At 44.6% G+C, this 27,010-nt stretch overlaps 1 protein-coding gene and 1 long non-coding RNA gene across 10 annotated transcripts in view; one reads left to right on the forward strand and one right to left on the reverse strand.

The window, feature by feature from the left end:
• Positions 1-2,367: 2,367 nt before the first annotated feature.
• LOC112979075 (uncharacterized) lies at positions 2,368-17,227 on the reverse strand. The gene is made up of 2 exons (XR_003258098.2): positions 17,125-17,227; positions 2,368-5,850 (listed from the first exon to the last, which is right to left on the reverse strand). It is a non-coding gene; the product is annotated as an uncharacterized LOC112979075 (long non-coding RNA).
• Positions 16,348-27,010, forward strand: part of EYA2 (EYA transcriptional coactivator and phosphatase 2) — a 98,658-nt gene continuing 87,995 nt past the window's right edge. For 2 of the 9 annotated variants that reach the window (XM_064521455.1, XM_064521460.1), the window contains exon 1: positions 16,412-16,495. Coding sequence is in view for 3 of the 9 variants with exons in the window: in XM_064521452.1 (XP_064377522.1) it covers positions 16,722-16,786 (65 nt within the window). In the remaining 6 variants the exon portion in view is untranslated. Of the gene's footprint in view, positions 16,496-16,535; positions 16,787-23,140; positions 23,228-27,010 lie in introns of those variants that run through there. The other 7 variants (XR_010391880.1, XM_064521452.1, XM_064521454.1 and 4 more) reach the window with 6 other exon arrangements.

The following is a 27,010-nucleotide window of genomic DNA, read 5'->3' on the forward strand; positions in this document are numbered from 1 at the left end:
TTCCAAAACAGTTGGAGCCAAATGGTATCATAAGACTCCGCCATCTCTCTGTCAAAACTGGGAAGAAGCTGCTCCTAGCTGGGGAGCATTTCAGGCTGTAAGCTGCAGTTTGCTGGTACGTATTCCAGGCAACCCATGGTCTTTGCACGGCTCTTGTAAAATTGCAGCTCATCCTGTCCTGTGGCTGCTGCACAGCTGCATTTTCAGCCCTTGCGAAGGTTTAAGACCTGAGACCCTGCTGCTGCTCCATCCCTTCTCCTTGTTGCCCGAAACAATGACTGTTTCCCTGCCCTGAGTAACCTGCGGAAGGAGAACTTGGCCAGCCAGTCGTACAGATCCCCAAATCTCAGGTGGGGAGAGGCAGCTGGAGAAATCAGGACAAGCAAAGCCATAGAGGCTGGAGGAGCTGGGGAAGGATGAAAGCTCAGTAACTTTTCAACCTTAACATGGCTTTGAGCAAACATCGCTCTCCTCCACTTAGTGTCCATCAGCAAAATCAATGGCAGATGACCCGGGCTGACTTCAGGCTGTATTAAAAAGCGTTGTGTCACTCAGTAAGGACCCAAAGGCTTAAAGGTAAGTGCACAGAGGCTACCTGTGCATCTGCTCACTAAAGCACTGAGTGCATCAGGCTTCTGCACGAGCAAGGGGTCACCAGACGTTCTGCTCATCCCAAAACAGGACAGTTGCATGCTCATGGCAACAGGGCTTGTCAGCCAGGCTTACGTTTCTGTGAATTGTCATGCACTTTAAGCATTTTTAAGAGAGGCCCATAAGGCCAAGTCAGACAGAGGTAAGCAGAGAGACGCCCACTGGGAGACTCTCAGGTTTTGTCCCAATTTTGCAAGTTCTCTTTAAAGCAACACCCCTAAGAAGATGTTATTAAATAAGAAGATTTGCCTTCATTTGAAATACAACTGTATCTAAAATCTTTGCAGTTATGGGGAGAATCTAAGCCCTGAAAGGCTCAAACAAAACATGACTATTGTTGTAAGTGTCAGCTGATCTTTTTTATGCATCTCTGCAGTGAGGAACCCCCTTTTGTGGTGCTGGTGCTTGCAAGATTAGCAGTGCTGTCCAGTTCCCACATGGGCTGGGACCTTGGTGCCTGAGACACCCGGAGGTGCAAGTAGCACATGTGGAAGTGACTGCCTGCATTTGCAGGATAACTCTTCTGGAGATTTTCATATCTCACTACAATCTGGCTGAACTTTAAATAGAAACCTCGCTGAAAAGGGGCTTCTCACTGTGTTTCACAATACCTGGCACCGACTTCTCCAAGAGTGAGCACAAACACCCTAAGAAAAACACAAGTTCAGCCATAATTTCCTGTCTCTCTGTTTCTGCTTTTCGGGGTTATGCATACCATTACCCAGAGCTTAGCAGGATTGTGAAAGACGCTAACCAAGTGCAATGACTTGGGGAATTCAGTTCACTTTAGAGTTTCCAGAAATCTTTCTGCCCCAGGAAGTTTTTCCATTTATTTTATAGGCACCAGAAGGAAAAACAGTTTGCCTGGACAGCAGCAGCGTGAACTGCTTGTGTGTTCACCCTGTCCAGCACAGAAGGCATTTGCTGGCAGCTCGCAAGCTGCGTGTGCCACAAGATGAAATCAGGGAGGCTGGGGTTCGTGTCCTCTTTCACAAGAGCATATTCCCCGCATCTGGAAACTGTATGCGCTTCGGTGGGGCGCGGGCACTGCTTGCAGCAGCAGGGGCACGGCGGCAGCCCAGGCAGGGCGTCGCAGGGAAACGCCTGCACAGGCTCCTTTGGAATCGCTCTGGGAAGGGGACAGGACCAGGTAGGGCCTGGATGGGAGACCTGGAAGGTGCTGCCAGCATGGCCTGGGAAAGGACGCATCCAAAACAAGATGCAAATTCACGGGTTTTTTTGCAAATGTCGCTTTTTTTTCATTGCAGGATCTTGATCGTTTTTTCTCTCCCTCTCCATCTTTGTCCTAGTTATGATTACTCCTCCAAAAAGCCTAAAGCCACACACACCTGGCTCTTTTTTTTTGAAGTTTGGATACAATGGTCTGTATCTGGCTCATTATGGATCTGTGCAATTACAAGATATTTACGTACCAATACATTACCAGGCTAAGGTAATACTGTAAGCCCTGCTATCAAAATCATGCCCATCTATATTTATACTAATGTCCTTCTGATGTCTGAAGAAACTCTAGAAGATTCCTCATAGTTGTTGCAAGTTGTCATAAATATTCTTAGGTTTTTGCTTCTTTTGTTAGACAGACAACTTTGATTTAGTTTCTTCAGAAGCAGACAGGCTTATTTGGGAAGCCCATTCTATTCCATAAATGATGCTAAGGTTATCCCAACCCAATCATAAAATCCATCAACAACCAAGTCAGGGAAGAAGAGAGAAACTCGTTTATTTTCACTCAGCTAAACTAGTACTTCTGTAAAAATAACTCAATGGAAGCTGACAGCTATTGAATGAAGAAAAGTACCAACATTATAATGATAACCAAATAACATGGGAATCCCTGCTTTTGTAATAGAGAAAATGAATGTCAAGGGTGATGATGATCAACATCAATAATGGGCAAAGTATGCTTCTTTTTAAAGGGAAAACATCTACTCTGTTCTGGCTTTCCCTGAACACCATGAATATTGTTGGTTTTGTCTGGGAGGCAGGAAAAGTTTTGCTCCTCTAATCATGCCCTCATTTTTCTACTGATCCCTGGGATCATTAATTGGGCTTCTTACAAAGCCAGTGTGTAGGTACATTGCATGCATAATTAGCCAGCTGGGTTCCCTGCCAAGAGTGTGTCATTTAGTATCTGTGAGTGCCAACAGGGTCAGGCACGACACATGGCACGTTTCAGGAAAGCAAACAACCTTAACATCTTGTCCGTAAAGCAGGGAACACAGTCAGGGCTGTATCGGGCTCTTTCAGCAGTTTCTCATGCATGACCAGAGGTGTGGATTTTATGTGCAGCTCATAAAGAAAACTCTCCAATTTGCGCACCACATGTGCCAGCAGGTGATGGCTCAGGGTAGCAGAGGAGGTGAAAAAAGTTTGGCAAAGCCATTAAATTGTGTGTGCATGTAAAAAATATCCCTTTCCACTTCATGCAGGTGGCAGTTGCCATGTGATGGCTTAAGGAGACAAGCATCAGATCTGAAACCTGCTCGGGAATCACTGCTTCATGTCCCTGCAGGACTGGCTCAGCCCTTTGGGAGGTCACATTTTAGCAGTCTCCTTGTAAGAGCATTTTAATTTGTGCGAAATGCGCTGGCAGGATGCACCGTCTGCTTCCAATGCCAAACGCGGGGCTTCGCACAGCTACCAGAGAGCTGGTGGTGTCCCGGCCCCAGTCCCGTGCCAGCTGCCGTCGTGGGAGCTGGCACGACGTCCTGAGTGGATTTTGCAGGAGGGTGAGCCGAAACGGACTCCAGGGATCTCTGCAGCCACTTCAAAAGCACTTACAGTAACAGAGCTGAATTAAGCTCTGCTTCTGCCTTCACTTTAAGTTATCAGTCATAGTAGGGTCTGTGACAGCGAAACACGGAGATGAATCTAGAACTGGTAAATGGAGAAACCATTTCCTGGCCACGGTGGATTAAGCTAATGCATCATTATCATACCATAGCTTCTGTCAGGTCACTCATACCTCAAATATCCGCCTTGCTTTCAATTCACTTCCTTCCAAAATCCAGAAGAGACTTTCATATGTGATAAAACATGACCCCCCTGCACAGGGAGGAGCCATCAGGCATCCTCTGCTCCAAGAGGCTTCTGTTTTTATCAGTCACCTGGGCTCTTCTGCCTGGTTAGCTCGCATTCTGCCACAAGGAGAATCATCGGCTCGTTCAAGGGTTTAACGGAGCATGTTGCCAAGTCCATTGTCATTAAATAAACATTTATTTTGATGAGGAGGACGTTCACACTTACTGTGGGAAACAGAACACTGGAAACCCTCAGAAAAGCAGCGATTAAGAAATCTGTTGGTGTTTGTACCCGAGTCGTGACAGCTCCAGAGCCAAGGCGCAGCCGTAGATCCCAGGCCACCAGCACAAGCAGTCTGGTGCTTGTTGAGTGTTCAGGTTGTACCTCCTCACTAGCTCACAAAGAACTGTGTAAACACACACACCAAATACCTGTGCATTTTCAAAGACTCAGGCAAAGGATGAGCAGGGAACATTTCAGATGCTGTCATCACCCCAGGCAGGCTGCACTGCTCCCTCCGGCCCACGCTGCTTCGCTTTACTGTGGACACTTACAGTCCACACTTATTTGTTGAGCTACGGATTCAAAATATAAAGATCTGCTAAATCAGGAACGGTGACTCTTTGCATTTGAATCCTTTAGAGCCTCATTTCCAAGCTTTCTCCACAAGTAGGAAAGCTCATGCCTTGCTTGTGTGCTTGCTTACGCAGGGTAAGTGGAAATGCCCACATGCTCTTTGATTTCAGAAGCTGGAAATTTAAGAAAAACACCCGTCACTGTGAAACTCTCAGTAGTCATAAGACTTTAATGTTTTGAGTGATGGAGTTTCCACCACTTCCACTGGAGACTATTCCATAGTCTTCCTGTTATTCCATAACAGGTTCCTGTGTAGTCATGTTGCCGTTACTCAGCAGTTTTGCATTTTCACCGCAAAACCACTCCTTTCATATCATTCTTGACATCCAATACAGAGGAAGGTCGAAGTATGGAGGTTGCTCAATTCTCCACAACAGTTGGGGATATGAGATTAATACATTTACACGGCCCACTTAAGGTTATCACATGATTGTCCTCAGGAAATGAAAGGGGCCAAAGTTTTTACACATTTTTAAGCATATACCAATAAAAATAAGTCTCCAATCTTCTTGCTTAACAAAGAAAATATTGTTTGGAAGATAGAAAATAAATTAATTTTCTACTGTGACCGCATTAAATTGGATTTATGTTCCAACCCAAAAGAATTTTAGAACAACATTAGTCTCTTGCCCTTAAATCTCCATCTATTGAAGCTGGTCTATTTATTAATTTCCCTGCCAGAAAGCATATTTTGACTGGCTGCGAGCTGAGCAGACAGTCTCTCCTCAGAAGCTCACACATGAGGGCCATTTCCTTACTCATTTCTTCTCGGCAAAGAGGGTGTTTCCAACCATATCATTTTTAATCAAAGCATTCTTGACTCAGACACAATTGTTCACGTTGACAGACAGATGGGGATTTGATCCTGACCCCAAAAAAAAACCAAACACGGAAAGGGTAGCGCCTCTCTTATCTGCAACGAATGAACAAGATCAGCCATAACCTGTTCCCGTCTCGCCACACAACAAATCCAGTGTGTGCTCTCAGCACAGCCGTAGATTCTCATCTTGTAATTTTTAATACAAGACATATACCGCCTGAGGGAACAAATTACTCTCTGTATCCAACATGCTTCAGTGCCTTCGGAGGGCTGCGCTTGAGAAAGGCACTTACTTTGCTTGGCAGGAAAAGCCTTTCCAAACAAAGGAGAAGGCTCTCTGCGATGAAAGTAGAGTTCATCCCAAAAGCAACAAAAGCAAGCAGTTTGGGAAGCTGGACGTGCTTTGGTGGAAACCTGTCAAGGCACACGTTCACTTTCTAAGCGGCACTGTGCGTCAAATTGGTTTTTCTGCACAATCCCCAAGCACTGCATTCTTATAAAAAACACAGTTCAAAATCCGCAGGACTCTGTACCCCGCGTGTGAACTTCCCCGCTAGAAGCCCTGAGGGGAGAAGGGAGAAAGGCCGAGGCCGACTCTTTCCCGTCCCACCTTCTCCCTGTCTTCTGTCAAAGCCAGCAGCTCTTCAGCGCCGGCACCTTTTCCCATGTCAATGCGCAGGAAAGTGGGATCTCAAATGCTACTGAAATAAAAACACCAATTAGAGGACGAAAAACTTGTGCGTTTCTATAAATAAAACACCCTGGGTTTGCTGCTCCTCCGCAGCTGTGTCAACTGCATGGGTATTAAATCATAGTGTAGGCCTCCACCCTCAAAACAGTGACATTAATTTAAAAATTGTGAGATTCTGAAAGTTATAAAGTTTGAGAGATTTTGTTCATTTCATTTGCTGTGCGGTAGGTTTTGAGCCTGTGAAAGCAATGGAAACTAGAAACTTATTCTATCATTAAAAAAAAGAAAGAAAACTGAGATTTTCATGTATTTGCCTGACTTCAGAAACAAAAAAAATTGCAATATTTGGCAATAGTAAATTTACCTTTACTGAGATAGGAAACTGGGGTGTCTTTTATCAGGTATTTGACAAACCACATCAAATGCTCCATTTGAATTCAGTTCCCCATACATTTGCTACATGAGGATCTCTATAGAACTGCAAGTGCCAAATACACAAAATGTTCTTATTTCTCTGACAGCTCTCTTCATTTGTTCACATTAACCAACTTATTATACTTCTTTTTTTTTTTTTTTTTTTTTTTTTGCATAAAGAACTCATTATCATTATTAGAGGAGGCCATAAGACTCAATTTTCTTCACAAGAACCTTTTCAAAAAAAAATCCAATTACAAAGATTGCAACTTTTTTTTCCAGAAAGGTTTTCAAATGCGATATAATTCTATTTCCATTTCACTTCAAAAGAAGATAAATGAAATAGTACTGCTTTATACTGAACATCATTTCAGATTTTTGAAACTGAATGATTTTGTTTCCCATCTTTGCTGGTGGGCCAGGAGGGCATCTCCCCTTTCTTCATTTTTTCCCTCATTAAAAAAAAACAGTGGCTTTTAGAGAACATGAAAAGAAAGAAAGCTGAAGAAAAGTAGTGTTGCTTTGCCTAGAGAATGTTTCCAATAAAACATTATTAAAAGTAAATGGTGTTTATTTTCCCCATTTCTCTGTTGAAAATATTTAATTTAGAAGAAATTCTCTGATAAGGATTCTTTATTTTTCCACAGAATTGAGATTTCCGTGTACATTCAAGTCCAACCTACTGTTCCATTTCCTTTTAAAAACGTAACCTAGTTCTACATGCCCCTCTTCCTAAACTGTTTTTAAAAACAGTTTTTGTTTCCTAAAAAAACTACGGTTCTGTGAACAATGGAGGCTGTATTTTTTTGGTTAGCCGGGAGCATGAATGCACAACTTCCAGGAAAGAGATCCCGGATGAAGGGTTCTGTCATCTTTCTGCACCGTGGTTGGTATAGTTGTTTGCAGGACTAAGTATGCAAAAATATATGCAGACGTTAAATGTAACTGGAGTGCATGGGCTGTTGCATGGGTAATGGTGATACTTTTGTTTGTTAGTTTATGAGCACATTTCTTTACGTGCAATATTTTTCACTCTGTTTAGAAAATCTGAATTCACCTACAAACAAGTTCGAATGTCTATCTTCCTTACTAGCGATTGTCATAACAGAGAAAAAACATATGCAAGTAGTTTACATATACAGTACCTATTTACACAGCTACACATATACCAAAAATCTTGCAAAAACTCTGTATCTGCTCCCTGCAATGAGCTGGATTTTGTCTGGTCTGTTAACTAAATTCCCCTGATACTCCACTTTTATGATGGTGTGATGTAGTGGTAAATCAGAGCCATACTGATGATCTAAATCAGAATAACTAGCATGTTTTTCATTTCAGAAGCAAAAAAAACTTTGCAAGAGAAAGTTTGCCAGTTTCAGCACTTCCTGGCCGCCAAGAACATTTACTGAAAATCAATGGTCTGTCCAAAATCTAATGTGAGCAGGAATCACAGTGCAGCTGTTCAGAATCTATACTGCTTCCTAGGCAAAGTTTCTAAGCCCTTTCAGTCCTTTAGAATAATAAAAATGATTAATGGTCTTGAACACTGTGAACCAAGTGTTTTGAAGTGTAACCTGCTACTTGTAATGCACTCAATATTTCTGGTCCGTATTGCACTGGCATAGAGGGCCTCTGAAAGTTAGCGTTAAAATGGGCCATGTTTGAAATGAATGAAGTGAGGATCATGAAATCTGACTGAAAAATCCATTTCTCCCAGACTGAGCTGTTACATGGACACTTTCTACCGGTTCACAAAGGCAAAAAATAAGCGACTGTGTATATATATACTATTTTCTATAAATATATATTCTAAGAGAGTGATGGTGATACCACGCTACATTTTTTCAGTGAAATGATCAGTCTCCTTCAGTTCAAGCATCTGCCATAAAGGGACATTGATTTGTTTTGGAGAAACAGAAATAGGTTGGATCTTCTCAGAGACGTTAGGCAGCATAAAGAGGCTTAGAAGTTTAATGGAACAATTTCTTCCACCTGGGCTTTCCCATATTTCTGCCCCTTTCGAGTATAATTGCAGTCATAAGCATGACCCTTGGAGCCAGGTTGATCTAGGTCAAGAGCTGGCAGATTTATCTAAACAAGAAAATATGTTAATTAAACTCTAGTGAGTTAATTACACTCTACAGTAAAATGCTGGTGATTAGATGTCAAATACGGGGCACTTCTTTGGTTTGCATAGAGCCCTTCTCCAGCCACCAGCATGTCTCATCCGCAGGTCCGCTCACTCCGAGCGCTGCAGTTGCACAAGCACCTTGTTCTGAAAAATTGGACTCAAGCCTAAGTTGTCAGTTGGCTCTGAGTTTATCTCAACTTGTTCACTCATGTCCAGTACCAAACTTGGGCAAATAAACTGACAAATTTGGACTTCACCTATTTCCAAATATTGTCAGGGCCCCAAATGCACCCACAGGCCTTAATTGCCCTGACCAGCCTCACCTGGAACCCTGCAGCCCCTATGCCCATGGCCCAGGAGCTCTATTTAAGCTCAGACCTGGGTACTTAGCTGTTTCCTGAGCTGTGCTGCAGGTGAACTTGTCTTCAGCTCTGCCTCTGGATGGACTCAGACCTGTGCTATAGGCAGCTTGTCTCCTGATGGGACCTCAGACCATCACTATAGGTAGCTTATTCCCTGGACACACATCTCACAGGTATGTTGTAGCTCATCTCCAGTCCTCTCTTGCCCCTTCTGCTTTTACTGCTGGACAGGCTCCCTGGAGGGACCCTTGACCTGGTTCATTGCTTGCTGTGTCTGGGGCTCTTGATGGACCTTGCTACCAGCACCCAGCTCTGCCCGCTGTGTTCAGCCCCTGCGGGATGGTGCCCCATTGGTGTGGGCACTGCCTGTCCTGGGGTCACCCTTGGCTCTGGGTTCACCTTCCCCTGGAGAGCCTCTGGCCCTCACTGGTCCTGAACAAGTATGAACTTTAAAGAAAATGTTTGCTTGAGGGAAGTGATGGGGAGGACAGTAACAAAAACAAATGGAATGGGAGAAAGCTTGACTGCCAGACTGACTCTCCAATGTTGCTTCATCATCCCTGCTGCCTATGCTTCCCCATGTGCTTTTTGGGTGTAATAGAAGTTCAGAAAAGCATTACAAGGAACACTTATTAACATTTATAGAGATGTAAAGTGCTAAGTGCTTTTATGCAACTTCTTATTCTAGGTTTACAGGCCTTATATGCAACATTATTTGGGGGACAGCATATTGTATTCATTATATATTTCAAGTGGTATAAACAAGGCAGTAGAGTACTCAAATTGCCACAAGCCAGATGGAGATCTTATCATGCTACCTCCCACAACTGGGAATGGAATAACTTCTTTCTCAAAGTCCCAAGTTGTTCTCCTTATAATACAGCAGATGAGTGAATCTCCTGGGCCAAGGAGGGGACTGTATGATATAGAGCAGATGTTTGCTTGTCCTCTCCCTCTGCTGGGGAAGGACATGGTCCAGCCCCGTCTGAGCACCCACCACACCATGGCACAGCAGTGAGTGAAGGTTGTGTGTAGGAACAAACAAACAGAGCAGAAGTTAGATCAGGAGAGCTCCCATTTTTGGAGCATAAGGGAACATTTTAGTCTAATTATCGTGAGCACAGAAAGAAAAGGAAATGTTTTACCCAAATGGGTTTTTGAAAGAATTATCCTAGGTAAATTGATCTGCAGAGAATTGCTCCCAAAACTATAAATCATGTTGATTTACTTTCTTTACACTTCTAATGGGTGACCAATGAGTTATCGGAAGGGTGCATGGAGTGCTCAGATTTGTAGATTGAGGATACGGCTTATTCTTGCCTTTAATACGGATTAGCAAGATGTCTCTGGCAAATGATCTCTCAGTTTTGATAAGCAGTGAATCACTTTTTCTCCTTGACAAAACAAAATGAGAATAGACTGTATTTATTGTTGGTTTTCTAGCACTATCTGACTAGATCTGGGTTTAAGTTTCTGTGTGCTTGCATGGCAGTTAGGAAAGAGTGTTTATTCTCTTAACTTGATGTGTATCTTTACAGCTTGGAATCACCTATGTTCATTAATCAAAAGTAGTATAATGGCACAGTGGAAGCATATTTCCTCTGGTGCTTTCCAACTCCATCATATAACATTCTGCCCTTTCATTAGTTTGTAAAACCAACTAAAAAGTCCAACCAGTGCTAATGGTGGGAAAATGGCAAAATAGATAACCAAGGATAGTGCATCTATATTTTTCTGCATTTGTTGTACAGAATTCTTAGTTTGCTTTACAGTATTAAGCATGTTTTGGATTTTTTATTTTATGTTTTTTTTTCTGATTGAGAAATTTTGAGGCAGCCAGGTTAACTCATCTGAACAGAGCAATTAGTTTGGCAGAACTGACTCATGGTCATTCCACCTGACAGCGTTCCCTTTTGTGGGAATGTAACTCTCACTGTGAAAATGTTGTACTAAGCAAGCCTTAGTTCCGCTCGTAAATCAGTTCGATGAAAGGTTTGAAAGCCTGTTTCTATGGCGTAGTTAAATTACATTCAAAGTACGACTGAATTTGTCCCTAGTTTTTCCATCAAGTATAATGTGACTTAAAGGTTACTTAAAGCAAGTGTTCAGTTTAGAAAGCCAGATGAGATTTCTTGAGTAAAAGTAAAGTAGATAGAATTTGGATAAACATTCTCCTCATTTAAAATAACACATTGAAGCACTTGTCTTTTAATTATCAGGTTTAATGTACATAATAATGAGACTTTATTCCCACCAGAGACAGGCATGTTTTAAAAGTTCAAGAGTGCCTACACTGAGTCCCAAAATCACCTCCTCCCCCCACCCACAGTCAAAATTAGATGTAAAGCTGAAAAAGTTTGGCGTTTGGTTCATGTGTGAATGAAGTCCCCAAATACTTGCCAGTTCCACAAGATTTCTGTAAATTAACCTCTGGGGAGCCGTTCTGCCCCAGGGTGCTGCTGGACTGCCGTCACAGCAGCAGCCAAAGGGACTTCCATGCTCTTGCATCAAAAGCTAACCAATGCCTAACTTGGAGCCCACCCAAAACTCTGCTTTTTTTGGCTTACTATAACATCAGCTACCTGGAGGCAGATGCAATGCTATGTGGTTTAGAAGCAACTCCAGTGATGTCCCTGAATTACATTATGCCTTATGCATGCTGCTCCAGTCATAGAGAATGGAGCCAAAAGTTGTAATTTATGAGTGGGTTTGCCAGTCTGTGGAATTCACAAGCCTTCCCCAAGGAAGAAGTTGATAGCTACAAAATATTCACTGGAAGTGTTTAAAAAAAAAAAAGAGGGGAAAAAAAGCTAGCAACCCATGAGAACGCAACTGCACAAATACCTTCTATTTTCATTCACAGTATGATCACTGCTGCATGAGTGGACCATGCATCTTCCTTTCAGACCACAAATACATCCTACTCTTCAAAGAGAAGGTTCTTTTATTAAAAATTAATACAAGGTTTCTTAATCTGACTTACAATGCACATATTGATTACAGTTGAGAATTGGCTGTTTTTCAGCCCTGCTCTAGCACAAAAACACTTGCTCACCACCTTTCCCAGTGGATCAGTGCCCAAACTCTTCCTAACGATTTTTTTTATAACTGGTAATTGAAATAACATATCAAATCTTAACTTAAAAATATTGCTCTGGCTCTGCCTCAGGTCAGGTTTTCAAATCTCTGTACTGAACTGCTTTGCTGCAATCTAATTCCTTCCACCAGCAGAGCCGTGGCCATTTCCCATGTTCAAAAAAGGGTTCATCAACTGCATGTGCCAAAGTGAGTCAGCAGCAAGCCATCAATATTTGCATATAATGCTCAGCACCTGCTAATAAGGCAGGAGAACAGAAGTTTGCTCTCTTGTTTCATTATTAAAAGAGCTCATAAAAAGCTTGTGGAGGGAGAAAATGATAAATCAACCCATATCTAAAGAAAAATATTTTTTGAAATGCTTGCAAAAAAATAATTTTGGTTTTAATACCTTTATATGCAAACTAGTTGCTGTGCCATCATGGTCTCAATTCCCAGCGTCAGCTATGGCTGCCCCCAGTAGAGTGACAGCATTCCACCCTGCAGTAAATCCTAAAATTTTGGGGTGAATGTATTTGTGAAATTTCATTGTCTTCATAGTGCAAATAATTTTTCTGCTAATATGTGAGGAAGTAGGAAGGATAGAGTCGAGAGCGCTTTTGTTTCTACAGGACAAATTCCAAGCAGAATTAGTGGGAGGGTTTAAAAAAAATTGAAAAATGTTTTTAAAATTTCAAGCCAGTAATGAAATTGATTAATAAAGCCCATCTGTAGCTGATACAAAGGGCCAAATCTTCAGCTATGTAAAATATCAAGCTTCCACTTTAATAACCAGAAAGAGGAAGGGGACATAAAACTAAAAAAAGGCATATTTGATCATTTAGTGGTGAAAAGATCAGGCACTCCTCAGTTGCAGGCTTTTATTTTTGTGCATTGTGTCAACGATTGCAAACCATATGTTTTAAGACCAGCTTCAATAGTATCAGTAGCTACAGTCCTCCTCTCAGATTACTTTTTACTGCCTGCCTAATTTTGAGCTTTAATAGCTAACATGCATTTTGTTTATCAGTTACAAATGTTCTGAATTTTGATGAAGCACCAGGCTAAACAACACATACTGGTTCATCATCAGTACCAAAGAGCCAGCTAACAATTTGTTTAACATTATGGCCTGCAGCTTTGCAGACAAGTATTTTTTTTAGGAATAAGAAAAACCTTAAAATTGACAGCTCCAGTCCTAAATGATGTGAGATGTCAGCACAGGGGTCCTTGCAAAGCTCTTGGGTTGTCCCTTGCAGAATCCATCCTACAAGGTGCTGAGTGTTTTGGCATTCAAAGTGTAAAGAGGTCTAGCACTGGGTAAGCACCCTCAAACACCTGTGTTGAACAGCCAGTCCTGCGTTAAGCACCTTGTTGCACTGAGGTCTTTGGCAGTATTAAAATTAAACCTATGCTTAAATTCTTTCCAGAATCAGACCCTTAGTACCTTGCAGGACTGAGCTCTAATTTGTGAAATAGCTTTTTTAAAGTAATTCCATTTAGTTGTATGACAGATTTAAAATAGTCTTTAGGTTGTGTTGTTTATCCTCTAACTACTTGAGGACAGGGTACCTTGCCTCTGTCTTTAAAGCACTGCGTAAATTAATGATGTTCTAACAAAACCAGCAGCAATTCAGGGCATTTACCAGAGGAAGCAACCACTAGCCCTGAGAATGAAATATCACTCTAGTCCACAAAATGTGTTGGGAAATATGGTTGCCAACTCTGGCAATTTTGTTGCAAGTATTTTAAAAAGTGGGTTTTTTTTCACAAAGCCTGAGCTCTGGCATCATGTTTTCACACAAGAGTCTTGGTTTTAATTTTAGAAGACGAGTGAGTTACCCAGCACTGTGGTTGCAAGGAGAAATTGAAAACATGAACCCAAGAACCGGAGAGCAAATAAGGGCCCTAAATGTATTGCTTTTAAAATCTTGTGATTTGTAAACCCACTTTATGACACTTGGGGTCTGTCTCAAGATGTTTGCATGCCTGAGACTAAATGTTCAATACCCCCAATGAGTCCTCTATAGGCCTTTTGAGGGCTTCTCACCTTGGTTTACACTGGAGGGAGGCAGAAGACCTTAATAGTTACAGAGGATGTTAAAATCTAATATTGGCTTCCCATTTCTTGGTTTGATAGATGGAAACGGTTGTACTCGGGTAACAATGTTTTGACTGTGAGGTGGACAGTAGAAAGTGGAAATATTTCCTCAAGGCAAACTCAGTTTCCACAGTACCTGAACTTTTGGTTTTAGCTCCTTGGGAACGTACAGGAGAAGCTGAGGTTAGTGGTGGGCTCCCCTGCCTAACCAGCAGTCCTCATCAGATCTCTCTAAGGGACCATCTTTGGGGCCCCAGGCTCCAGGAGAAGGCAGCTCCCAAAACTGCTGGGATGTAGCCTAAGGGCAGGGTAGGGGCTGCCTGCTCTGGCCTTGGGATGTCCAAGGAGCAAGGCCACTAGCTCTGCAGCCTGCCCGGGACACTGTCACCCACCCAGGTGACTGGGAGCATTTCCACCTGGTGAATATGCAAACTTTCTGCGCAGCTTCCATTTAGTATTTAATTTTACGGTACATGGGAACGAGCCCAGGGTGGCATGCTGGGGAAACCCACTTCTAAACCTGACTTACTCTTTGGCAAAAAATTCCATTACTTGGAAAAATCCCTGTTATATTGCTGAAAATGACCCTGTTCAGTGAAAGGGAGACTTTTTTCAGCTGGCTACTGGGACTTGCTCCTCCTTGCCTGGCCGGCAGCCTGGTGCTCCATCTTTCCGCCCCGGGTGGCTGTGACCTACGCTCACCCGATGGCACGGCCAGGAGCCCCGTATTCCCCTCCGCGAGGTAGAAACAATCTTGTCTCCCTGCCTGCCTTCATCACTTTTCAGACCTACAGGGATTTAGCTGTATGTGCTAAATGCTAACAATGGTGAAAAATATTTAAAACTCCTAATTGAAAAATGTCCTTTATCTTTGTGCTCTTTTCCCACTGTGCCTTTATCTGCTTTTCTAAAAATGCATACAATGTTTTTAGTACATAATAAGGATATTAGAGTAGACAAATAATGTTTACCCATCAGCTCAAGAAAGGTGTTTCTGGCACCAATTCACAAGCTACAGAAATTACTTGCCCTGAAAGGCACAAGGAGTGTCTTTTTGTGTGCCGGGTGCTGTACAAACAATGAGGTCCTGGTCTTTGGCTTTCTGTGGCATTACCACAAACAATACTAGTCCTTAAATACCTGCCTAGCTTTAAGCACTTAAGTAAATAATTGTATTGATTGTTGTAGGACTATTCACATGCATAAAACTAAGCATATATTTAAATATGTTGTGAAATCAGAGGTTGAGTAAATTTTGCATGCAAGGCATTTTTCAATGATTATATATGAACTTGTTAAGACCAGCTTCAAAAGCAGCAAATGTGGCAATTGGGTTTCTGGGTGGGGAGAGGGGGAAGGAAAAGGTTTTTTTGGAGACAGGTCCTAAGGACATAAGTGCTTGCTTATACTCAAGAGGCTCCTCACCAAAAGCAAGACTGCAGTTCAGGGCAGCAGGGAAGTCCTAGAAACCAGCGCTCTATCCCAGCTTAATGTGAGAGCGGTGTAAATTCAGACCTGCGGATAATCCGCAGGGAAATCACCGGGGTAGTGCTGAGAACTGATGGGGAATAACAACTGAAAGAGCTTTGGTTTTCCTAGGCCGGCGGGAGGTAGCTCATGCTAGGACGTTTGCCAGCTCTGGACTGATGCTCGGAGCTTTGTCTCCTTTGGACTGCAGGAGCACACTTTGCAGTCAAACTGATCTGAGAGGGTTTGATAGTAAAAACAGCTGTCCAGTTGCAATGATGTTTTTGTTCCATTGTCAAAATTTTGAGTTAAATCCATGAGTGGGCTGCAGCTTGTTCAAGCCCTGAACTCAACACCCTTTGTGCTCCTCTGGCTTCTCCCTTCCCCTGCAGTTGGTGGGGTATCGCTGTCTGGGAGAAGGGGCGAGGTGTAAGAAAACCCAGTGGGTTTTATTGGTCTCCTGGTCTCCTCAGGTGCCTCCCTGCTGTTGGGGAGATGGAAGCAGGGAAGATGCAACTGGGCTCAAACTGGTGGCAGGGGGAAACCCCGCTCTGGGTGGGTGTACTGGAGGGTCTCGGGTCTTGAGTGCACATGGGAGACGGAGCACCTCTGAGTCCCAGCTCCCTTGGGGATGTCGCTGGCCAAAGCGAGGTGGCACTGGGGGCTTCCCCTCTGCAGCTGGCGAGCCCCTGCGTTTGCGGGCACCTGGCAGCAACTCTGCGGTGCGGGTCAGAGGGAACGGCCCCAGGAAGCTGCTCTGTTAATTAATAATTACACGCTGTCGCCAGGCGGTAAGAGACCGCACGCACGGCCTGCGGCGTCCCCGGCAGCAGGAGCGGAGCCCGCGGCCGAGGCGCTTCGCGGCCGCCCAGGCTGAGCCGCCGGCAGCTGTTAAAAGTCGCGGTGCAGCGGCAGCGCGGCCGGGGACGGGGCTGCAGCGCACGCGGCGTGCAGCGCGCACCGGGCGCACCTCTGCCCGCGGCTGCCCGGCCCCGCGCCCGCGGAAGCCCCTCCTTCACCCCCCCCCCCCCCGCGGCCGCGCAGTGCGGCGGGCCGGGCCGGGCGGCCGCCACCCGCGGGGCGGCTCGGCGGCACCGCGCGAGCGGTAGGTGCGGGGCGGGCGGGGGCTGCGCTCGCCCCTGCGGAAGCAACAGGTCGCGCTAAGCGGCTCGACCCCGCGCGCTGCGCTGCGCTGCGCTGCCCCGCGGAGAGGCGCCCGGCCCGGCCCGGCGCGCAGGGGGGAGGGCGGGCGGACGGACGAGCCCCCGGCGCAGCGCGGAGCCGCCGCCCCGCTCCGCTCCCTTCCGCGGGCATGCGCGCCTGCCTCGCACATGCTCACTGCGCCCGCAGCGGGCGCGCACACTCCGCAGCGCCGCGGCTCCGCGCTGCACCTCCGGTGAGTACGGGCGCAGCGCGGCTCGCCCTCCGCGGGGACGCTGGCTTACGCGGCTTCTCCCCTCGCCGCCTCCGTGCGCGCCCGCGGAGGGGCCCGGCGGCTGCGGGCGGGCTCCGCAGCTGGGATCTGCGCGCCCGCGGCAGCGCGGAGTGCGAAACCGCCTCCCCGCGCGAGCGGAGCGGAGCGGAGCGGGGTGCTCGGCCCGAAAGCGGCCCGCGGAGGGCGGCGCTGCGGGCGCGGGGCCCTGTGCGGGCGCGGAGCGGCCCTGCGCGCCCGGCCGTGGCTCCAGGCGCAGCGGCGCTTCGGGTGCGCAGCGCGGGGCTGCAGCGCGGACTTACCTGGCGCAGTGCGAGGGCGCGGCGCGTAACTCTGCCTGAAAGCTAGCCGCGCGCCTTTGATAATCCTTATAGCAACGGAAGCGTGCGTTTAAATAAGATGAGTTAATGCGCTTTTCGCGTTTGGTCGTGTGAGGAAAACTTCTGGTGTGATTTATACGCTTTGAGCTTTTTGAGTGTTGAATTATGCTTGAGCCCGGCCAGTGGCCTCTAAAGAAAATTATTCATGGTATACAGTTGCTGGTTTTTAGATGTTTCAAATAATGATACGTTCCCTTGGATTAAATTTTAATTGCTAAAATACATATGGTTGACCAATAAACAGTTTATTGGTCTACATGAAATTTATTAGCAGGCATTTTATTCAGCGTGCTATCAAATGCACCTATCTCTTAACACTGCTCACGTCAATGGCAGGAGTAGTTTATTGTTTAATCGTTCTTACGGAGCTTGTTACTTTGCTGGGAACTGCCTGCCTCGGGAATGCTCTCTGCGGAGTGCTTTTTGCCCCAGTGCCTTGGAAAACCGTGTCAGAGTTCTGCCGCTTACATCCGCGGGTATTTGGGCTTTCTGGTTCCCAGAAGATAGACATAGACCCACGAAGTTAAATGCTCAATTAATGTTTCTTAACTCCTTTCATATATCTAGTATTGCGTTGTTGCTTGTCTATTAGATGTTGTTGCGCACAGGATAAACTTTCTTCTTTTCCTTTTTGGCTCATATCAACCTTTACTTTTCCTAAAGCTGATATTTTTTATCTGCTCTGGTATTCAAGGCCATATGATGCCTTCAATGCTACATATGCAAATAGGAAAGACAGTACAAATACCTTGAAAATAATTAGTTTGCAGCTTTGGAAACATTCCAGAGTCTCTTTAAGCAGTTCTGAAAATCCATGTGAAGTGATGTAGCATTTGATAACTTGATTTAATTACTTTATCTCTTCAAAAAACAATTTCTTGCTGCATGATTCAAAATTAAATTGTAAAGTTAAAGTCGAGTTGTCCATGCAATTCCATTGCTTCATCCTCTCGTCCCCCCTTCCTCCCCCCCCCCCCCCCCAAATAAAACCTTCAGAGCAGTTGGCTAAATAGCAAGTGGTGTATTTGTTTGCTTTTAGGCTCATGGTTTTGTTTTGCTTTGTTTAGCCCACTCCTCAGCTCATTTTCTTTTAAAGTGCTGTATAGAGACTTGGTTCCCATGACTTGCAAATCTTATCACCAGTATTTGGTTGAAATGTTTGAAATAGGCTGCTGTTTTGAATATCTTACAACCCTGGCAGTCTTAAATTTGATTAAAAGAGCTTCCTTAGGAAGAAGTAGCAACACTGTTGATAATTCTCCCTCCAACAGTAAGACCCACGTTCAGCTGCATGATGTGTCTGGGTGTACCTGGATTATATGAAGGAATTAAACTCCGGTATTCATGCCAGGAACGAGATGCTAGAATGTCACTTAATTCCCCTTGTGTTGCTGTTTTGTAGTGCTTAGGTGGGTGGTTGAACATGCTAGATTCTTCTGAAAATTAAGTAGTTCAACTATTAATCCTGCAAAAATTAGGTGCATGTTTAACTTGAAGCCTGTGAGGTGTCCCTCTGAGGTCAGTGTGATCAGCGTGCATGTGTACACGCTGCGGACAAAACAATTAAATAAGTTAGTAATTTTCTGCTGTCTTCCCAACTGTTATTTATGGTGTGTAGTAGTACAACAGCTATTCTAAAATCAGTTATCATTTTCTTCAGTAAGATTCATTTCTTCCCTGCCAAGCTTTGCAGTAAGCAGATGGTTTTAAGGTGTCTTCAGCTGGAGAACAAGCAAGAACACTGCTGAAGACTAATTACTCTTTGCAGGAAATTTCTTCTGCGATAAATTCACACGTTGTTAGACTTAATCTTAGCAATCATTTCCACAGATTACTCATGCAGTAAAAAATGTTTTTAAAATTTTGTCAAAGCTCGAAAAAAGTTCTCGGAATGCAAAGAAAATATTTTTCAATTAATTTTGCCTGGATGCTGTAACTTTTGTTAGGGATAAACTGTTAAATGAAGTTGCAAATTCAAATCCTTTCTGTATACCGTGTCACTTCACAGTTTTAATATGATGATTATAAATATATCCCGTAAGTGAAGGGTTTATTTGGTAGATTGAGTAGGGAAAGCTTGTACTGCCATTTCAATTCCATATGCATGTGATTATACATAGCAGTAGCTATATAAGCTGGATGAATACATGGCATACTTTTCTGGACTAAGTCTGATACCTTTCATTAAATTCCACCACATCAGACTATACGGGGCAGAATTAATTATACCAAAAGGGAACCAAAAAAATGCTCAAGAGATGTAAACAATGGCATGTGCAAGAGTAAACGCATTCAAATTCGAGATACCTCCTCCTTTTCAATGACTTTATTTAAAAGTACAAGAATTAAAAAAAAAAAAAAAAACTGATATAGCTATTCAAACCTCTTGGCATCGTATTCACTTTGATATGAACAGACAGAGCTGAGCAAGTCTCCTTCCCTCGCTTTTCTCCTGAAAAGCCAGAAAGACCATCCCGGCTGGTTTAAGAGGTCTAATCGGAAAACAATTGTTCGTGGCAGTCTAATTCTTAAAACAATACTTCACCTTTATTTGTAGATCTTACCTCAAGTAAGTATGTTTAACAAACACCCTGTTTTAATCTGGTGAGGATAAGCCCCTCAATTAGGGTGCAAATCATTGTAGCCACCTCTTGGTTGGGTCATTTGGGACCTGGAGCTGTTGCCATTTGCAGGTAGATTTTGTGCTACCACACGAATACTTCAAAGTATTGAAGCAGGAGGGAGGAGAGAATAAAGATACAGGATATAGGAGTGCGCAGCTGTCTTGCAAAATATTTCTGATCAAAGCATTCAAAACCAGGTCCTGTTTCCTTCCTCAGCAAGCTGTTCAGTTACTCTTGATTCAAAGCTCAAAGAAGTGTGGAAGGAAAATTGAATCTAAAATAGTGGTCACTGTATAGACAATTCCAGCAGCTGTGTCAGAGACTGAATATTTGGGTTTAAATAATGAAACCCTTTTTCGCCCGCTCTGCCCAGTTGGGACTTGATTCTCCCCTTGAATTGTTTCAGAGGGGTGTGAATTAGGAGCAGGAAGATTACGTGGGGGTAATCCTTCCCATTTAAAATTATTTGTCTGCAGCGCCTTAAGTCCTCGCCTTAGGAGTCCCATATAAACATGTTTGTTTAGCGGCAGCGTTATCTGCTGGGCCGTACATGGCTCATTAACGAGGAGAGAATACTGGTGGCCGAGCAGCGCGGCGGAGCTGCCGAGGCCGGGAGAGGCCGTCTGCCCGCAGCGGAGCGGGCCCCGTGGCTCCGCTGCCGCGCCGTCCGTCCGTCTGTCCGTCCGCCGGCCCCGCCAAGCACGGCCCCCGTGCCTCGCTGAGCGCTTGCGCGTGGAGGCTCCGCAGAAAGCCAGCGGTCTGCCACGGGCTCGCGGTAAGGTGTACGAGGAATTTTAGGAAGGTTTGTTGTAGTTTTGTGGATGCTCGGTTTAGCCGGGGTGGGGTGAGGGAGGATGGCTAGAAAGGGCGGAGGCCGGGACACCTCGTGCCCCACGCGACGTGCGCCGCTGAAATCGTGGCGTTTCACGGGGACGTGGGGTCCCAGGCTCGGGAGGTGTGAACGTTGTGTGCGCTGTTGTGTGGTGTTTTGCGGCTGTTCACGGGGCCGGTCGCGGTCGTACTTCGTGCTGTAGCTGGTGGAGCCGCTGAGCGCGGGGAGGCCGGCACCCGTGCCGGCGGGACGAGCGGCAGCCGCGGCCCTTCTGTCGCTTCCGAGCGCTGCTGGCTGCTCCTTCTCCCGCGGGCCAGGAGCCTGCGTGGGGTTTGTGCAAGTGCTAGACAGTATCGGGGACACTGGAAATAGCCTTTATAGAAATAACCGCGGCCTCAAGCTTGCAAGGCTGACTTGAAATACGTTAATGCTACTTATGTATAGCAGCTAATAGCCACGCGCTACGCGGCCTTCGGAGGAAGGGGTGCACGCACGCGCTCCCACGGTTTCGTTTGGCTTTGGAGCTCCTTAGAAGTGTTTCGAAGAGTCGGTGAATTCCTCCAGCCCGGCTTGGATCCTGGCGGGTGGGGGCTGTTCGGGATTTGTTTTGCCTCTGAGGAAAATAGGACGGAGCAGAATTTATGATCTTTTCCAATTAGAAAAATACAAAATCGAAATCTATGTTTTTGTCGAGCAAAGACCTGTAGTAGATTATAACCAAAAGGCATCAAATAAAATGAGTGTTACATTACGGATCAAGGTGGCTGTGGAAGATGCAATGTGAATGAGACCTCCTGCGAATGTGTGGACTTTTTAAAAGCAAAACGGTAAAAGTAGAAGGGATTTGAAAAAATAAACTGAACTTGTGTTGATTATAAGTTACAACTGAAATATATTGAGGGCCTGAATCTTGCTTTAAAAAAAAATAAATAAATAAAGCAAGATGGCTATTTCTAAAAAGAAAGAAAAAAATAGGTTGCCTGAGATGGGTAGAGGGGAGGACAAAAATAGGTGCTATGTTGGGGGGAAATGTCTGGTGTGGTTTTTTTTTGTTGTTGACTTATTTTCAACAAGTACTTAGTCTGTTCTGTATTTTTAAGAAATTATGTGGACAGCAATTTTGTTTCTTTACCGAGGCAGTGAAAACACCAAGAATCCTTTTTATAATTTGGAAAGAATGTCAAAAGAATGAAGTAGTTAAACCTAAGTGTATTAGATCATACGCTCTAAATGCATAAATAAGCGTAACTGCAATCACAGAAACCAATGTTAAAACCACCAGGAAAACTCACCCGCAAACCCTAATGACTTGCAGGGAATGACCTCAGCCATTGTGAAATTCGTGCCTGTTTGTCGAGTGACATTTTTGTCGAAGTGGAGGGCGTGCTGCTGCGCGGGGCTGGGGGCTTTTGTGGGCCGGGGGGCTCCTGGGAGGGGGATTTGCTGCTGCCAGGTCTGAATATGAACCCTGGAAATGGGATTCAGGTGGGAGAGCCTGGATGTGGTTTGGACCCGGGTGATTTGAAGCGCAGGTGAAGTGTTTGTTGCTGATGGACAGAGACTGGTCGAAATTGGTTGAAGTTTGCTTTTCAGATGTTGGGAACTTGCTTGCTGATAGCCCATTTCTAACATTCCCAACTGGTTTCCTCGTGAGGAAATGGAGATTTAAAGTATTTGGTTACAAATCTGCGATTTCTTCCCGTGCCTTTCTGCGCGCGAGTGCCGGGTGAGATGTCGGTGTCATTCATCTCCCTCCCCGCTTCGGGGAAGGAAATTGAGGCATGGTGAACCTCAGCTCGCCTTGCCGCAGCACCAGCTAATAACTCAGGGGATGGAAGTCTCGAATTATTTCAACAATAAAAGGCGGCTTTGGGGATGTTCAGAAATAAATCAGCGCTGCAGGCTGCAAGCCCCGTCGGAGCCGAGCGACCCTGCAGCGCCGGTGCTCTCGGCGCTGGCTGTTCCCGGCAGCGGCGCCTGCTGCCCTGTGCTGCAGTCGTTCGGGAAAGCCCAGGCTGGCTTGCTGCTGCCTCTATGTGCAGGCAGTTTTAAGAAAATTTGCAATTTTATGCTGTTTGCCTCATGCTAGGCGTTCGGTCTCATGGCGCAGAAATTCTGATTTGTCCCCCGTCCCCCCCCCCCCCCCCCCCCCTGCTTTCAAGAAGGTGAGCGGCCCAATGGACTAAATAAATAAAAATAATAATTAAAAAAAATCAAGTTGGTACTAGGTATTAACCGGTTAACTGGGCGAGAGCTGTCGCCTCGCTCCGTGCCGAAAAGGGCAGGCTTGCGGGGAAACCGAACCGGGGGAGGAAAGCGTTGTCTTTCCAAACAAAGGCGAGGGGACGCGGGGAAAATTTCTTAAACTCAGCAAAATGCCTTAAAAACTGGAAATGCCTCCAGGATTACTCAGGCACCCACAAGAAACAGTGAGGGGAAAGTGGAGCAGGCCTCTGAAAATTTTTTTGTTTTTTTTAAATAGGTTGAGTAAGCAAAGCGATCTGAGGGCGCCAGTTATTTACAGCGTAGCCTCTGCACCGCACAGAGTCGCTCATCGGCTGTCTTAAAGGCAAGTTTCACATCTATTGCAAAATTCAACCTTTAGTGGCCCTTTGAATCAGGTTTTTGCTGTGCGATAATTTTGCCTTCAAATATTTTGAAGTAACTGATCAGTTTTGAATATAAATCTCTGCTACCAGTTATGATCCCCCTTGCTGCTGCCCTTCTGTGCTCAATTACCCTGTTTCTACTTAAGTTACAACAATCTGTAAGGTTGTAGCAGCAAGTTAAAATGTATTTATTTACTGAAAGAGAGATAAAACATTTTGTGCACATTTATGATATTGAGTTAAACTTACAAAGCTGAAGTCCTGCTGTGTGAATAAGTGATTATTCCCCATTTCTATGGCTCAGACAATTCAAGAAGTTGCTAAATAGTAAACAGTTTTATTTGAAAAGTTATTGTTTTTCTTCCCTTTGAAAAGCAAAAACATTGCTTTTTATGAAACTAGACACTTCTGCAAGTGTAACATTCAAATGTTATATTGGCTGCATCCAAATATTCCCTTTTTTAGTAAGTTAACATTATTTTTCAAATTCATAAACCACTTTGGTCTGCCTGAAGCTTATTTTTATTAGCTAAAGGTTAAGTGCTGCGTTGATATTCCTGTCTGAGACACTGAGTTAGGAGTAAGTTAGCCTTAAATATTGCAGCAAAATAGAAAAAGAGAAATTTTCCCCTTTCTTGTGCTTAACTGTGGGCAAACGTTAGGCATCCAGTCCATCTCCCGTGGCAGTCCCCAGTCACTTCAGACAGAGATTGGTCTCCTTTTGAGAGGGAGCAGTTTTAAATCCTCTGCGCTTGTTGCAGAAGTGCATTTAAAGTTCGCGTTGTAGGCACCGTCTGTGCAGGTCTGCGTTGACTTCGGCGGTGTGCAAGCCTTGCAGGGCGAGAGCCTTGCTCGCGGCGCAGCAAAGGTCGCCAGCAGCAGCAGGTAGCCAAAGCGAATGCATCCCAGCACGCTGCGAGTGCGTGTAACCCTGCGCAAGGCAGGGTGAGATCTCCTGTCCGAAAACTGTGACAGACCTTTGCTATCTCTCTTTAAATGACTTCGCCCTCTTTAGTATCTCTGCACCTGAATATTTAAGCTGTAGGTTGAAAGAAGGTGTATTCCCTCTGCTATGTGAGATTTAATTTTGGCAGCCATCGTTCCCGTTTGTTACAACAGATGACTATGATTTGGGGAAGAGAAATGGATGAGGAGCAAGCTGAGTCTTCTGTGAAATACTTGAAATCTAGTTTTGCTTTTGTGCAAAACTTCTGGGCTAGAATAGTTTTGACACGCCACTGATGCCCCCCTGCAAGCTTGGGCTGGGGGGAGGGACAAACACTTGGTTTTGCATTGAAAATCAAAGTCTGCTGCTAAAAACAAGATGTGTTAATTCTGGAATTGAACTTTTTCCTTCTTAAAGACCCTGGGGCTTCCCCTTCCCCCATCTTTCCCCCCCCCTCCCCCCCGCCACAAATCAGGATTATTCAATTGTTACAGCAATTTAACCATATCTGTGGTGAAACGTGGCAGTTGCTTAACAGTTCGCAGAAGCTTTGCCTCCCAGTTTAGGACAGGAAGTGGGAAAAGAAGGTTGTTTTGAACTTGAGCTTGGCGGAGGGTGAGCAGGCAGCAGGTAGTGCTCAGCACTGCAACTCCCCCAGGATCCAGAGGGCAGCGATAGGTTGCCCTTGGTGCGGGCACCGTGGGCTCCGAAACTGCCTCCATGTGTTTAACGCTTTAGTTCTACGTTTCTGCTTTTCAATTGATCTTCTACTCAGTTTTTGCCTTGGCAAATAGAAGAACCGACGGTTGCATGTGGGCTCCCTATTCTGTGTTTATCGGTAGACCCGTTTTCCCCCAGCACCACCTAGCCCGCGGGAGAGGCAGCGCTCCCGGGTGCCTGTCCCGGTGCAAGCCTTGCCCTTATGGGATGAACTCTTTCACTTAATTGCTTAATGGGTCTATTGGACTGTGAAAAAGTGGCTTAACTGATGATTAAGCACATATAATTGTATGTGAAGTCATTTAATCAGAAGTCCTGAGTAAGGTACTTGTGTGGTATTTAGTATTAATTATAACCTATAAATGTGTTTTATCCTCATACTGAAGTAGAAAACCCCTCTGAAATGATACCAAGTCTGCATAGTTGTGAAGTTAACATTTGGGTATTAACTTTTAACAAAAGTCAACTAAAATATTACTCTTTATTACTGCTTTCTAGAAAAAATATGTAAAGGCAAAGCTCTGTGTTCACTGCATTTTCTGCCATATTCCAATGGCCTGTGAGTTCAGCCTGCTACTCTTTAAGAGTTTTTCTTTCCTGCTTTTGCTGCTGCTTTACAATTTCCTCAACAAAGAAGAATCAGATAGCACAAGATTTCACCTTTTTAACAGACTCTATGGTACCTTCTATATAGTTAAAGCACTGTTCCATATTAAATTAAATAATTAAACAAAGAAGGGAAAACATTTTTGCTAACTTTTTAAAGACGGTACTTCTGACCGTTGTAGGTATGGTTATTTTTTGGTTCCCAGAAAGGAATAACTCCTTCTTTCAAAGATAACATTTATCTTCAATATAAATATTCAAAATAAAATAAAATTAGTGTTCAGTTGCTTTACTGTAATGTCTCCCCGAACAAGTTCACAAGCATTAATTTAATCCTATATTAACACAGTTGTGGGGTTCTTTGTGTGGTGAAATTTTAAAGGTAGTAAAATTAAATCATTTTAAAACAAAATTTTGCAATGATTTATTGTAGCAGAGTAGGAAAATACCTCTGGAGATTTTAATATCTTCCACCTGGTATGAAATGAAAGGAAAATATTCTTTAGTTGGTGACTAATTTGTCACTAATGCCCAGGGGTGCCTTCATTACAATACAAAGATCTCAGTTTTAAGAGAAATGCACAGTGCAAAAACAGAGTGCAGCTTCCTGCTGCAGACACTTGGAGAAAGGAGAAAAATAAAGGTCTGGAAAGCAACTGAAGGAGTGGGAAGGAGGGTGCCGGAGCTATCAATCACGAGGGTCCGGCAAGGATTTTACCTGCAGGCTTTGGTGGAGTTCATTAGGACGTGTTCTGGGAGGAAAGTCACTCGATACCGCTCCAGAGGAGAAGCTCTGATGCCCGGTAATACCCAGGCTGGCTCTCGGCTCGCTTCCCAGCTGCACCTCCTGCCTCCTGGTAGCTGTTCGAGGGGGATCTGTCTTGTGTTTTCAGGGTTTTTTTGCTTTTTAAAGTCTCTACTTTCTCATGTCTTTCATCTTTACCACAGTGTTAGAAGAACTGGATCCAAGGCTTAGCATTGTTCAAATGAAAATGCTGCCGGAGAATATTTATATCTATTGACAGCTCCAACCTGACAATAAAGATCAGGCCTCAGTCATATCAGATGTCTTGACAAGTTACTTTTCCCAGTAGAGAGTTATTCTGGTTTCCAAGCACCTGACTCTTTAGTGTCATCACTTTGGCCTTTGTTACAATAACAAAAGCTTGACCAGGTTCCTGTCCTTCCAGCGTTGCAGTTTCATGAAAGCTCAATATGAGAAGGGGGAGCTTGAGCTGCTGTAGTACCCAGAGAGTGTGGAAGGAGGACTTAATCCACTCTTCCTTAAGAAACCACTTTGGTGCTCTTGTCTGTGAGTAGGCACAGTAAAACATTTAAGTGAGTATTGGATAGAAGACATCTGCTTATGACCTGCTTTGGAGATGGGAGCAGGCAGTTGGCCATGGCAGCAAAACACCTGCACGTGAGCTCCCTAAGCTGCTTTGCCTGTGCAGGAATCCCGAATAACTGC

This window comes from Dromaius novaehollandiae, chromosome 16 (assembly GCF_036370855.1).
Source record: "Dromaius novaehollandiae isolate bDroNov1 chromosome 16, bDroNov1.hap1, whole genome shotgun sequence".
NCBI lineage: Eukaryota > Metazoa > Chordata > Aves > Casuariiformes > Dromaiidae > Dromaius > Dromaius novaehollandiae.